The sequence below is a fragment of the Aptenodytes forsteri genome, unplaced genomic scaffold (genome assembly GCF_000699145.1).
Source record: "Aptenodytes forsteri isolate BGI_AS27 unplaced genomic scaffold, ASM69914v1 Scaffold255, whole genome shotgun sequence".
NCBI lineage: Eukaryota > Metazoa > Chordata > Aves > Sphenisciformes > Spheniscidae > Aptenodytes > Aptenodytes forsteri.
This window is the reverse complement of record NW_008794888.1, coordinates 55,871-68,765: the sequence shown is the minus strand read 5'-3', so window position 1 is coordinate 68,765 and position 12,895 is coordinate 55,871. Positions and strand designations below refer to the sequence as shown.

The 12,895-nt window shown below is 38.0% G+C and overlaps 1 protein-coding gene across 2 annotated transcripts; it reads left to right on the top strand.

Moving 5' to 3' along the window:
* The first annotated feature begins 3,454 nt into the window (after positions 1 to 3,454).
* On the top strand, positions 3,455 to 11,080 carry G6PC2 (glucose-6-phosphatase catalytic subunit 2). 2 transcript variants are annotated; one of them, XM_009274882.1, is made up of 6 exons: positions 3,455 to 3,756; positions 4,023 to 4,096; positions 4,423 to 4,532; positions 7,744 to 7,855; positions 8,706 to 8,821; positions 9,998 to 11,080. In XM_009274882.1, exons 2-6 carry the CDS (start codon positions 4,047 to 4,049, stop codon positions 10,507 to 10,509), a joined length of 900 nt encoding a protein of 299 aa, XP_009273157.1. In that variant the 5' UTR covers positions 3,455 to 3,756; positions 4,023 to 4,046; the 3' UTR covers positions 10,510 to 11,080. The 2 variants fall into 2 exon arrangements, with proteins under 2 accessions (XP_009273157.1, XP_009273156.1); XM_009274881.2 differs by lacking the exon at positions 3,455 to 3,756 and having other exon boundaries at positions 3,879 to 4,096; positions 9,998 to 10,549.
* The last annotated feature ends 1,815 nt before the right edge of the window (positions 11,081 to 12,895 follow it).

The window sequence follows — 12,895 nt, the reverse complement described above, 5'->3', positions numbered from 1 at the left end:
GTGACAGTTAGCCTGCAATCAAACTGAAGGGCAGGCTATTGCTAACAAAGATCTCTTGCTTTATTTTATTGCTAGCTCAAAGTCCATACTGGGCTGTTCCAGTGCTAGGTTAAGGGGTAGCTGAGAGCTACAGGTCAGGGCTGGAGAGCTACTGCAGCTTAGGTGGAAACTGCTAAGGGAACACAAAATTGAAGAGCTGGTGCTAATAAACAGACTCAGCTACTTCTCTTGGCAGGTTTCTAACCTCACTGGGCTGCGGTTGGCATGGGGCTAGTTTCAGGGATTAGAAAATGGCAATAAATAAGGCAGTGATCTTACTGGAAAGGGAACAAAAAAAGTGCCGTGGAGATTGTTGCCCTTATGGGTCCAGGCTCCATTTCTGCTTGCAGATTTTGGAACTTGAAGGACTTTTATTCACTGTTAAACTCTAGGTTGCTTGTCATTTCTAAAAAGTAGCTCTTCATGCTTAAAATTATAATAACTAGAATTCCTTAGATGTGACTTTTTCATGAACATGCCAGAATTGTATTCCATGCATTGTTTGTATCATTTACACTGTTACACATACAAACACACACAAATATAAACAAGTGTTAAGGTCTGGCAGTTATTGTTATATTGCAAACACGAGGTTTGTTAGTTTCCTGTATGTGCATAGTTAACTTTATAGCAAGGAATAATGACAGTGTAGTAACTAGGAAAGATTAGATTAGTAAGGTGGCAGAACCAAGAGCAAAGCAACTGGTTCATGTTAGCATTTGCTAAACCTTTACTGGTCAGTCCAGCCCTAAAGAAGCCTGACCTCAACTGGGGCTGCCTGGGTTCAATGAGGAATGCTTGTGGGAATGAAATACGGAAAGAAAGAAAGAGCGAGCTTCTTGAAAGATTCTTCTCTTCCTAAATCTAAAATTAAGCCGTATCTTTTCAGTGTTCCATTTGGAAAATATTCATACCTAAGAAAATAGCTGTCAGTTGGTGTACACAGTGTCTGCTTGTGAACTTACTAAATTGCTAGTTATTCCTTGTAGCTGGTCCAGTGCCAATGAAAACACTGATGTGGAAATTAATGTTATTGTTCAATTAACTAAGCATAATGTACCAGAAAGTTAGGCCCAGTACATAGGCCTCCATTAACAGTGTTTTAGAAAATGTTTGCTTTGATGGCTTTTCCTTCCCTTGCAAACATTTGCTTAACAACATCTGATATCCGTTATGTAATATTTGCTTTAATATGTAGGTGTAAAGTAGCTGTAAACATTTTATCCTCCCTTCAGTGGATCATCAACATGATTCTTGTTTCTACATTATTACCAAGAATATATAAAGTTTTGGATAGTCTCTGGTTATGTATGTCTTGGAAAATAAAATAAATAAGAAAATATCAATAGATTAAAAACTCTTTATATGAACAGATAGCATTTTAAAGGTTTTTGCTTTGCGCTAAGAACTCATTTGACCATGTGAAGGCAGCTAAAAAGCTAGGAAATATTTATTGTTGAACTATCCTGAAATTTTGGGTTTGGAAGGGTTTTCCTTGATATCGGGTGATATCAATTGAAGTGAATAATTCAGTCAATGTACAGAAAAATATTGTAGTAGTTATTCAGAAACAGTGCATAGAATTTTAAATCTCTTTAAGGTTTTCTACATGGCTCAATGCAACTGGTAGCAATAAACATACAGGATTTAAATCTGCTAAAAAGTTTCTAAAAACAGACTATTAATAGCTAAAGTAAATGTGAGATTGTGTCAGGAAGAGAGGTCTTCTGAGTCCATTTAATTGTCATGCCTTATTTGTTGAATCTACTTAATGTTTCCATGTGACTTCTCTGACCACACATCGTAAAGCCCTGTTAAGCCGTTAAGTCTCTCTTCGGCAAAAACAGTTAAGTAGTTCATATCTTTGTCTCCACAGCTTATATAGTTTAGCTTTAAGTGCCTTACCAAGAATATATAAAGTTTTGTATAGTCTCTGGTTTTGTATGTCTTGGAAAATAAAATAAATAAGAAAATATCAATAGATTAAAAACTCTTTATATGAACAGATAGCATTTTAAAGGTTTTTGCTTTGCGCTAAGAACTCATTTGACCATGTGAAGGCAGCTAAAAAGCTAGGAAATATTTATTGTTGAACTATCCTGAAATTTTGGGTTTGGAAGGGTTTTCCTTGATATCGGGTGATATCAATTGAAGTGAATAATTCAGTCAATGTACAGAAAAATATTGTAGTAGTTATTCAGAAACAGTGCATAGAATTTTAAATCTCTTTAAGGTTTTCTACATGGCTCAATGCAACTGGTAGCAATAAACATACAGGATTTAAATCTGCTAAAAAGTTTCTAAAAACAGACTATTAATAGCTAAAGTAAATGTGAGATTGTGTCAGGAAGAGAGGTCTTCTGAGTCCATTTAATTGTCATGCCTTATTTGTTGAATCTACTTAATGTTTCCATGTGACTTCTCTGACCACACATCGTAAAGCCCTGTTAAGCCGTTAAGTCTCTCTTCGGCAAAAACAGTTAAGTAGTTCATATCTTTGTCTCCACAGCTTGTATAGTTTAGCTTTAAGTGCCATGGAGAAAGCAGTATGGAAGTGTGCAGTGCATATATACAGCTGCTTTTGTTTTCTGGTTTTAATTGTTTCAGATACACGGATAATCTTTAATAGAAGATATGAATATGAGAGCCTGATAAAGAACTGAAGTTTTCCTCTTGCCGCTCTGATGATATCAGATGATGGTATCATCAGACTTTTGGTATCCATTTAATCTCTTGTGGAAAGAAGTTTCTCATGTAGTCACCTCACAAATGAACATAAGCTTTTCCTATGCTACAGTTATTAGTACTAATATTGATAAATCTCATGTGCTAATACATTATTTGCTGTATACTCTTAAAATCCTGCTATCTGGCAGAATCTCAGTTTCCTCTTGGCTATTCGCCCTGGAGAACCCAGGTGCTTCACTTGGGAATACTTCAGGGAAATACTCATAATCACCTGTTCCCAACCTTGCTCTGCTTTGCGAAGCAGGTCTCATTTCTGTTGGGCTGGGCAGCAAGAAGGGGACTGCAGTAGGTCAGGCTTCAGCTCCTTCTGGCAGAGGTGTGTAGGACTTGCATCATGTAAGCAATATGTGAGAATGGCGGTACTGAATGAGATGACTCGGAGACTAAGCTTCATCCGCATTCTGCCCTGGATTAACATGGCCTCTTGTATGAAGGAAACAATTGGTTTTCAGTGCTTTGACGATATCGCTGCTTTAAAAATGAATCTAGAGCTCAACAGCATTGTTGATGTATGGATGCTAGTTGTGTTTTCCATGACTGAAAATGTGTTGTGCAAAGTATTAGACGCAGCATGGTAGCCAAATTCTATTTCAAAGTGAAATGCACAGCTCTAATGACAGTTCTGCAAAGACCAATTATTTGTGTAGTCTTTCTATCCTTTATACAGGCAACACTTAATGAAGTATAGACATTACTAATGTCCATCCTGCAGAGAAATGAACTGTGAAAAAATTCAAGCAAACATGTTCCAACTGTTCATACAAAGGATTGCATAAGTCACGCATTGTGTTTCCACAAAACTTTCCCCACAATTTGCTGCTGCTCAGCATGTACTTCACTTAGTTTCCTCCAATTAAAATTTGCAAACAGAAAAGCTTTCCAGTGCTAACAGACTCGTGTGCTTTCCCAGAGATTTGGAGCCACGTGTTCCAGGAATGGCTGGGTACACCACGCTGATACAATATAAAGGCATCGTCAATCACCTTCTCTCACTTTTTAATAGCTCCCTTCCATGGTTCTCATTCTCTATCAGTAGAAACTTAAGATTAAAGGAACTTTACTATCTTTCAAGTACTGTTTAATCCATTAAGATGGATCTCCTTCACAGCAATGGCGTGCTTATCATTCAGCATTTACAGAGGGACTACAGGGCTTACCAGGATTTCCTTAATTTTATGTCACATGTTGGAGATCCCCGGAATATATTCTCAATTTATTTTCCTCTTTGGTTTCAGCTCAACCAAGTGGTTGGTACTAAAATGATATGGGTGGCAGTCATTGGTGATTGGTTCAACCTCATATTTAAATGGTAAGAAGTTGGATTTATTTTAAAATTTGGTATTTTTAATGATGGTTACTATATGTGCCTCAAGTTTAGAAAACTTTCTGTGAATAATGTACTGGTAGACTTTCCCCTGTAATTATAAAATGGGAATTCACAATGAAGATATTTAAGATATGTTTGAAATGGCATTTTGATAAGACAAGAAGAACCTATAGAACTACTCTAGAATAGTTTTGGCAATATAGCTCTTCATATTCCTTTTAAGATTATTTATCATGTTTTGCTGAGGCCTTCCTACATAAAAATCTTTTTATTGCATTTCTGCTTCTTTTTTTTTTTTTTGTTGTCAGGATTTTATTTGGCCATCGCCCATACTGGTGGGTGCAAGAAACAATGATTTATCCCAATCAGTCAAGCCCATGCCTTGAACAGTTTCCTATAACATGTGAAACTGGACCAGGTAAGAAATGTTGGAGACTACATTGGTACGTTTAATAGAGATAGCAGCTTTTTGGGGGGAGAGGATGTGTCGTATGAAGATCTTACATGATATACAAATCTCAGAGCTCATGTTTAAAATAGCACCAAAACACAGGAAGAGAAAAAGAAAGAAATAAAATGTGATAGGTGTTTGATTGCTGTATGACAAGAATGTTTACTTCATTGCCTTTAAACAGTGCAAGGGAGAGGGATTTGCTTTAAAAATAACTCTTACTAGAATGAACCAGCGTATTGGGAAAGAATTTTCACAGAACTTGTGCAATAGGTTCAGAAAGAGTAATACACCTGCTTTGTGAGGTCACTTTTAGGAACAGTTGCAGTGCCAATGACATCAGTTTGGGGAGAGAAATGCCACGTTATTTAAGAGTGTTCCAAAACAGAGCAGGGGGCTGCTGAGTTTGAGGGCTTGTGCACTATTGAAAGAATTACTCAAACCACAAAACCTAGTAGGTAGTTCAGTGTAAGTAACAATAGTATCAACAATTGATCATGTAATGTATCACAAGTGGAAAATGGAACCACTCTTCCCAGAACCAGACACTGGCACTGAATGTGTGGGGGGGGTTATGTGTACAAATATAGGGGGGAAAAAAAGTTCTTTAAAAAATGTATCTTTCCAATGTATTTTCACTTTTTTATATCTCATTGTCTTCTCTGTGGAACTCAAATGCAATACTGCTGAAGTTAAATGAGCTTATGCAACCCTAATATGTGAAATAAGGTAAACTTGCTTAGAGCTACCTGACTGAATTTAGTTTAATTCATTGTACATGGAAAGATTGACTGGGGAAATGAATGTGCCTTGCGTCTCGTCAATGCCACTGCAAGTTTTTAAGTCATTTGCAGAGCTGTATTTTGTTAACAATATCCTGCATTATATCCCATTGTAATTTTGAACAGAAGCTTAAGCCCTTGTATCAGGTAGGGTTTAATAATGCCTGATATATATGTGATCTGCAGTCTATTTCAGGTGAATTCATTTGGGACCTAATCCAAAGTATTAAGGTCCTTCAGGTCTTTTCAAAAGACTTCAGAACTGAGCCCATTCAGCACCATGTAATTCCAAGCCCTGGCTAAGGAACCAGTCAGTGTTTCATTTTGATTCATTGAGCCCGAAGGCCTTTCTTCCTGTTACTTTTGTCCTGAAGTAACAAGTCATTCCTATTTCTGTCCAGTGGGTACCGCTGTCATATCGATTCCTTGCTTGCACTTATAATGACCACATTTTCCCCCACCTCCAGATTTGCCCTTGACCATTGACAATATCTGTCACTCACCTGTTGCAGTCAGTGCAGCTGTTAGGTGCACACAGTCATTGTGTGAGCTTACATGGTACCTCACACACTTTTTAAATGTGCAATTTATATGAAAAGATTAGGGAAGCAGCCACAGACATGAGAAGGGCATATCCAAATATTGCTAGGATAGCCTGAACCCCAAACTCTGTGGCTCAGCAAAAGGGAAAGCTGAGGAAACTTTTCATATGACTACATGGCAAGCAATCTAGAACCTGAATTTGGTTTGTACTTCTGGAATGAACTGAACTAAAATCCTGTAGCCATCTTTTCTCTGGTATTTGTAAGGTTTTAAGAACATAAACCTTAAGGTGGAGTTTATGCTGTTTCTAGTAGGTAATTTGGAGATGAACTATGAAACATTTTTCCTAGATGACATTTTCCTAGATGACAACAAAGAGAAGCTTTCCAATGCTGATATACAACACCATGGTTCCCTTATCAGTGACATTTGCTTTGTTGTTTAGAAGTGTACATCTGTTACAAAATTAACCAAAGAGTTGGTAGCGTGGCTACTAAAGATACTGCCAAGCAGAATACCGAAAATGAGTGCAGGGAGCCAGATATCATGGTGCTTGTCCTCCCTAGACATTCCTGCTTTGCTGCTTCGCTGAAATACTCTTCTGTTTTGCAAACTGCTATATAGTGCTGGGTCGTAACTCATTCTTCAGCCAAAATGATTTCTTCTGCCAGTGAAATAACCCCGTCCCTTTTACTTCTCCTTTGTCTCCACAGAAAGCCAAGCTGTAAAAGTCTGGTATAGACAGATTCCAATGATCTAGTTTTCTCTCCTTCCCTATTTCAATTTGTTGAATGTAAACCTGGTGAACAGGTGAAAAGAAGTGACAGAGTAATTTTAGGAATCATTTCCCTTGCACCATGCCAGCATACTTTGTTTTTTGGTGATTTTCGTGATTGTAGGAACTTCTCTGTGGCTTCATATTGTTTCCAGTAAAATTAAAATTTGATTCATTAAATTAAAACAAATTACACGTATATTGTTATACCTGGACTAAAAAGAAATCACTATCAATCTCTATATGAGAGTGTGTTCCCTGTTATAGACTACTGTGGGTACAACAATTAGTCCAATATGTTACAGCATCATTTCATGTGCCACTTCCCCTGATAATCTGTTTCCAAGCTAGTGGACGTTGTACAACACCTTAACATTTATAAAATAAATCAAAGTAAAGCATAAAGACACAGTTCTTCCATCACACTTCAGATACATTTCTAAATTTATTACATAACTACCTAAAATGTGAATTACCTGGACTGTAATATTACTAAGGAGACACAGATCACAATCACAGTTGCTAACGCCATGGTAATTGGAGAAGCAGATAAAAGGCAATTTGGAAGGGCCATCTAAAGTTATACTGGTACTTTAATTTAGAATGTTACAAAGAGCTAAATCTCCGTTGCTCCCCTTAATTATGAGGTAGCCCATTCAAAACCTATCTCACCTGATCCTCTTCTATAACTTCTACATTGTATGCTACAGCCCTAAGAGAGCCCTAGATACTTTGAAATCTTTAAAGTGTGATTTTTAAATCACAATCCACACCTAAGTAATGGAAAAATACTATGCTTTCCAATCAAGATAGCAGCTCACACCAATACAAGATGGTTAAGCTGTTACCTACTTGGTTTCAGACAAATATTTTGGATTCTGTATAGATGAGTCTTCTGAAAAATTCATATTGAGAAAATTAACCTTTGAGAAGCAGTTGACATTCTTTCAGCCTTTGTTAACCCATTTTCCTTCTAAATGATTAGGTGCCTGAGTAACTACCAAGTAGACATTTTCTGTACGACAAATGTTACAGTCATCATTTTTCAGCTTGAATATTTCCTTTTTGTTTTTACTAGGAAGCCCATCTGGACATGCCATGGGATCTTCTTGCGTCTGGTATGTAATGGTCACAGCAGCACTTAGCTACACAGTTAGATGGAAAGATAAATCAGCAGTTACCCTTCACAGGTGAGTGTCTTTCCATTATTCTAACTTGTACAGATATGTCTTATATATATACTATGTTTTCAATTGACTTATTTTGACCAAATATTCATAGTCTGTTTTGTCCAGTTTGTAAAAAAACCAAAAACCTTTATTATGATCTACTTCAGCTGAAGGAAAAGAATATTAAGAGGATTTATCCATTTGTATAGGTTGGTATTTATTAACTTATGGTCATTGCATACAATATCTCTGAATCAGCTCCTCTTAAAGGTCGTGTCATGTCTTCAGTGTTGGAAATTTTGAATTCTATTAATTGTCTTTACATGTTGGATCTTTCAGTTAGTACATAAATTTACTGCTTTGATGGTAGTCCTTCTTACCCCATTTTAAAGCAAATGTGCATAATGTTGGCAAAGTTCAGTGTAACGTTACTCAGCTCTGTGGGGAAGTCTTATAGTTGCTTTGATGGCTGCTCGTTCCAAGCCTGGCAAGGTTGTTCCCACACTATGTGAATTTTGACACCAAATAATTGAACTTTTGCATTTATGTATGACTTCATGATGAAAAATATGTTCAAGGTACTAGTGCTAATTTAACTTGCCATTGATGACTTTCATCACTAAAACCACGGTGGTGTCTTAGACCTGAAACTACGGGCGTCTGTTCCTGCAGCCCTAGATGTGGCTGCAAGACAACCACTCTTGCTAATGTTTTAGTACTGACTTCCAGTTTTTAATCATCTGATTCTAAACGTCTCTACTTGGAAACCTCTGCTTGGTGAAAACATGAGCCTGACACAAAGGGGCCTGGTGTAAATTACTAGGTGAAATATCTTGTCTTAATTTTTAAGCATCTTCCTTTTCCCTCTTAGACTGACATGGTCATTTCTCTGGAGTATTTTTTGGATTATCCAGATCAGTGTGTGCATCTCAAGAGTATTCATAGCAACACATTTCCCTCATCAAGTTATTCTTGGAGTATTTGCTGGTAATGCTGCTATGTTTTCTTTTCTTTTCAACATATATGCAAAATCTGAAAAAAAAAAAAAGTATGAGAAAAGGCAAGAGATTTTTAGTAGTGCTACTCAGCTTGCAGCTCTAGTGGTGCTTTCCGCTCTCTGGAAGATCAAGGATTTGATGATAGTCTAAAGGTAAAATTTGCGAGGTAGTATGTATCTGCTGTCTTTGTAATTCACATAGGGAGTGAGCCCTTGTCCATGTGCCAGTTGATGCTGACTGCATTGTGTCCACACTGCCACAGACTAGCGCTGTCTGGTTCGTACTGGCTGCATCTGATCTTTATCTGTGCTGCCTGAATGGAAGGGATCAGAGAGGAAGTTGCTTCTATATGGCCATCAGAAGGAAGCTATTTGGTTCACTTCAAATGGTGGCCAGGCGCAAACTAGCACATGGGCAGTGTGGACAAGCACGGGGCCAGAGACCTGGGGCAAAACAGAGAAAAAGGCAAATCAGCAGTGCAAACTGCCCAGGGTGATTTTTCAGAGTTACTTAAACATGTCCCAAATTGGTATTTAGGGAGTTCAAACTATGAACAATCTCTCTAGTATCTGTCTGATTTTAAGGAGGGTGACCAGAGCATTGAGAGGGGGCTGCCTGCTCCCATTCTCTTTCATGGGTGCAGAGCAGCCTGGGCAGCACTGGCTAACAGCTTGCAGTCCAGCTCTCCCTTTTCACAACCAGGATAAAATGAGTAAGAAAGACGCTAAGTGTGTTCTGTGTCTTTTCCTTCAACACTCAAAGCCTGTGTAGGAACTGGTATTGAATTCTGCATTGCTGGGGCCAGTCTTTGAGTGGAGGACTTTTGTGGAAAAGGAATGTTCTAGTTTACATCTAATATTTGCCAGGTTGTCATCTGGGAGATGCAGTCAGGCCTAAGGCATGCCTCATATCAAAAACATGTAGTGCTTGGTATTTAATTTATTTTTTTCCAAATTAGCAGTTTTGAGTGGGAGAAAAGGTTTTGTAATGTACTACAAAAGTGGTAAATTGTGTGTGTGTATGTGTATATATACATATATATGTAAAAAATACATAGATATATTCTTCTGTCTTCAAAAGTCAAATTCTACAGGGGCACTGTAAAAAGTGCTTCTTCAAAGTACGAGTGTGTTGTTCCCTGTAACACTGAGTTTCTAATCCACAGGAATTCTTGTGGCAGAAGCATTTGAGCATACCCCTGCTATTCAGACAGCAAGCCTGAGAATGTACATCAAGACAAACTTGTTTCTTTTCATCTTTGCCCTTGGCTTTTATCTAGTCCTCAAGCTTCTTGATATTGACTTGCTATGGTCTGTTCCAAAGGCCAAGAAGTGGTGTGCCAACCCAGACTGGATAAACATTGACACAACTCCATTTGCTGGACTGGTGAGGAATTTAGGGGCGCTCTTTGGCTTAGGTCTCGGAATTAATTCTAAAATGTTCATTACGAGCTGCAAAGGTAAAAATAGCTGTAAGATAAGCTTCCGCATATTGTGTATAGCTGCTTCTTTAGCTACACTGCAGCTGTATAATTTCGTCAAGATACCTACTCATACTGAGTATTTGTTCTACATTCTCTCTTTTTGTAAGAGTGCAGCTATGCCTCTGACTGTAGTTGCCTTGGTTCCGTACTGTGTCCACTCGTTAATGAGGACAACTGAAAAGAAACTTAATTAGATAAAGTTTCCAAATGGTTAGCGCTGTGGGGATGGATATGAACGGTTCAAGAACCCTCCGCAAAGGCAGTTTTGCTAACTCATTTTAACCAAGGGGGATGCCACTGCATCTTTGATGTGCTCCTGGTAAGTAACCAGTACATCCAAAATCAGTACATTCAAGAATGACTTTGGCAGCTCAGGAATATTAATCGCTGATTTTATTCCTAGAAATATTGCAACCACACTGCAGTATGGTTAGAAATGACCCCATACTTTTGGGTCATAATGGAGTTTTAAAGTATAATCAACTAGTTTTATTTAGCTACTTGGTGGTCTTTTAGTTCTGTCCATCTCCAGCTAGATGGTGCTTCAAGCCTCAGTTGTATATAGTGATACTTAATATTTAATTTTTTTATATATAGATACTGTGTGTTAAACTGCTAGATAATGGTGTGACAGTATCACCACCTGCAACTGTACAGCTGTACCCAGGCACTGTGAAAAAGGCCAGCATCGTTATAAACAAGGCTTTAAGTTTAACGTACTGAGCTTCCTGAGCTTCTGATTAAGCCAGATGAGAAAAAAATAAAAGTTTATTTCAGTTCGACTCTGTAGAATATATTTTTGCATTAGTGTGATTTTTGTCATTTTTACTTTTTGAAAGTGGTCACATAAATCATGAATGATCCAGATACACCTTTGATAGTGAAAATGCGTAAATACGGTGTAACAAATCTTTGGGTTCTGTACATCTACACAGAGCAACAAATGACGAAAGTTGTCAATAATGAAATTATCTCAGCATATCGCCTCAGGAATGCTGTTCATGCTCCTGTATTGCAAAGGTAAATTAGTCTAATTCTCTCATTTCAAGAGTCGGAAGCCTGAATCACTCTTTGTAGTTGGGTAAATCATGAAAATGTGATTGCAGACTAAGTCATTGCAAGTTTATATTCTTGTCAGCTTGGTTTACCTAAGGACACAAGTAACTAATATGTTAAATACATGTTTGCTATATAAAGGGATGCTCTAAATAGGCAAAGGCAGGTACTTTCCCTTTTTATTCATTATTTAGCACCTACTGTTGCACATTCCCCTTCAGTGCACAATCTTTAAGCAACATTTTGCTGATACCATCTCATAATACTTAGTATACAAGCAGCATAAAGCTATACTATGGGTAATGAGTGCTGCGTGTGTATGATCTGATAGCATTAAGGCTTAGAAGACGTAAACATGATATTGCTTCTAGACTTCCAATTGGTTGTGGGATAACTGAAATGGAAAGAAGCTTATTTAATTGGGAAAACAAGGTGAATAGTTTGAGTTGGCCCTTGGGAATGAACATTATACAAATTACAGAAGCAGATCTGAAGCAGGCATCCTTATTTGAGAGCCTACTAAGACTACCTTGACTTAAAAAAATTATTCATCTGTTTTTAACAGTCTGAGGAGTATTGTGCTTTATGCATCTCCTGAGATCTTCTGTAATGATTCTCTGAACTTTTTTTCCTGCAGCAGCTGGCCTGAAACCGGTCTTTTCAATAATTGTGACTCCTTAAGCAAAATGACTAAGCTAACGGGACTAGAAACAAACAGTGAAGAGCAAAGACAGCTATGACAAAGATTTCTCCTGTGTTCAAGATGCTCTGTGGTTTGTTCTGTGCTGTCTGTGGTCACCGGGGAGGTGACCTACAGCGGCATCACAAAACGCTAGAAGGTTGGTCTAGCTGTCCTTCCATTCTTCACTCCTGGCCAACAGCAGGGGATTCTTGGTGCGCAGCCATCTCTGGCTCTTGCAGCAGTGTTCAGGCCCACTGGCAATGTTGGCTATTTTAAGCTGGGATTTACGGGCAGACATCATGATTCTAAGCTCCTAGCCCATGAGGGTCTGTGCTTCCCGGTACTGATAAAGAATCTTGGTGCCCCTGTTGGGATAGACACAACCATTAATGTAGAATGACAACTAGCATTTCTGCAGTATTCTTCTAGTACCGCACACACACGTAAGAAGACATGGGCTCTCACTCACTTTCTTGGAGTGTCCTATGAATTCAGCCTGCACCTTCAGTGCTTCAGGGAAAGAGACAGAGACCAGCTTCCTGTCTGAACCACCTTTTATTCTTTCTGTAACTATTAAAACATTACTAAAACCAAGAATGGTAGGAAAACTGAATAAATTGTTAGTTTAATTTTACCAGTAACTTCAGAAATTAACCTGTTGATAAAGTAATGGCAGTAGAATAGGACCCTTTCTGAGCAGCTGAGTGTGTTGGGCTATAGTTTTCTGCAACTGCCTGAAGAATCTCCAAAGAAGGATCCTGAAACTTCAAACGGAGTTAGCCTTTTCCAGAGTGGTGGAATAAAGAAGTGTCAAGATATACTTTTGATATTTTGATAGAATT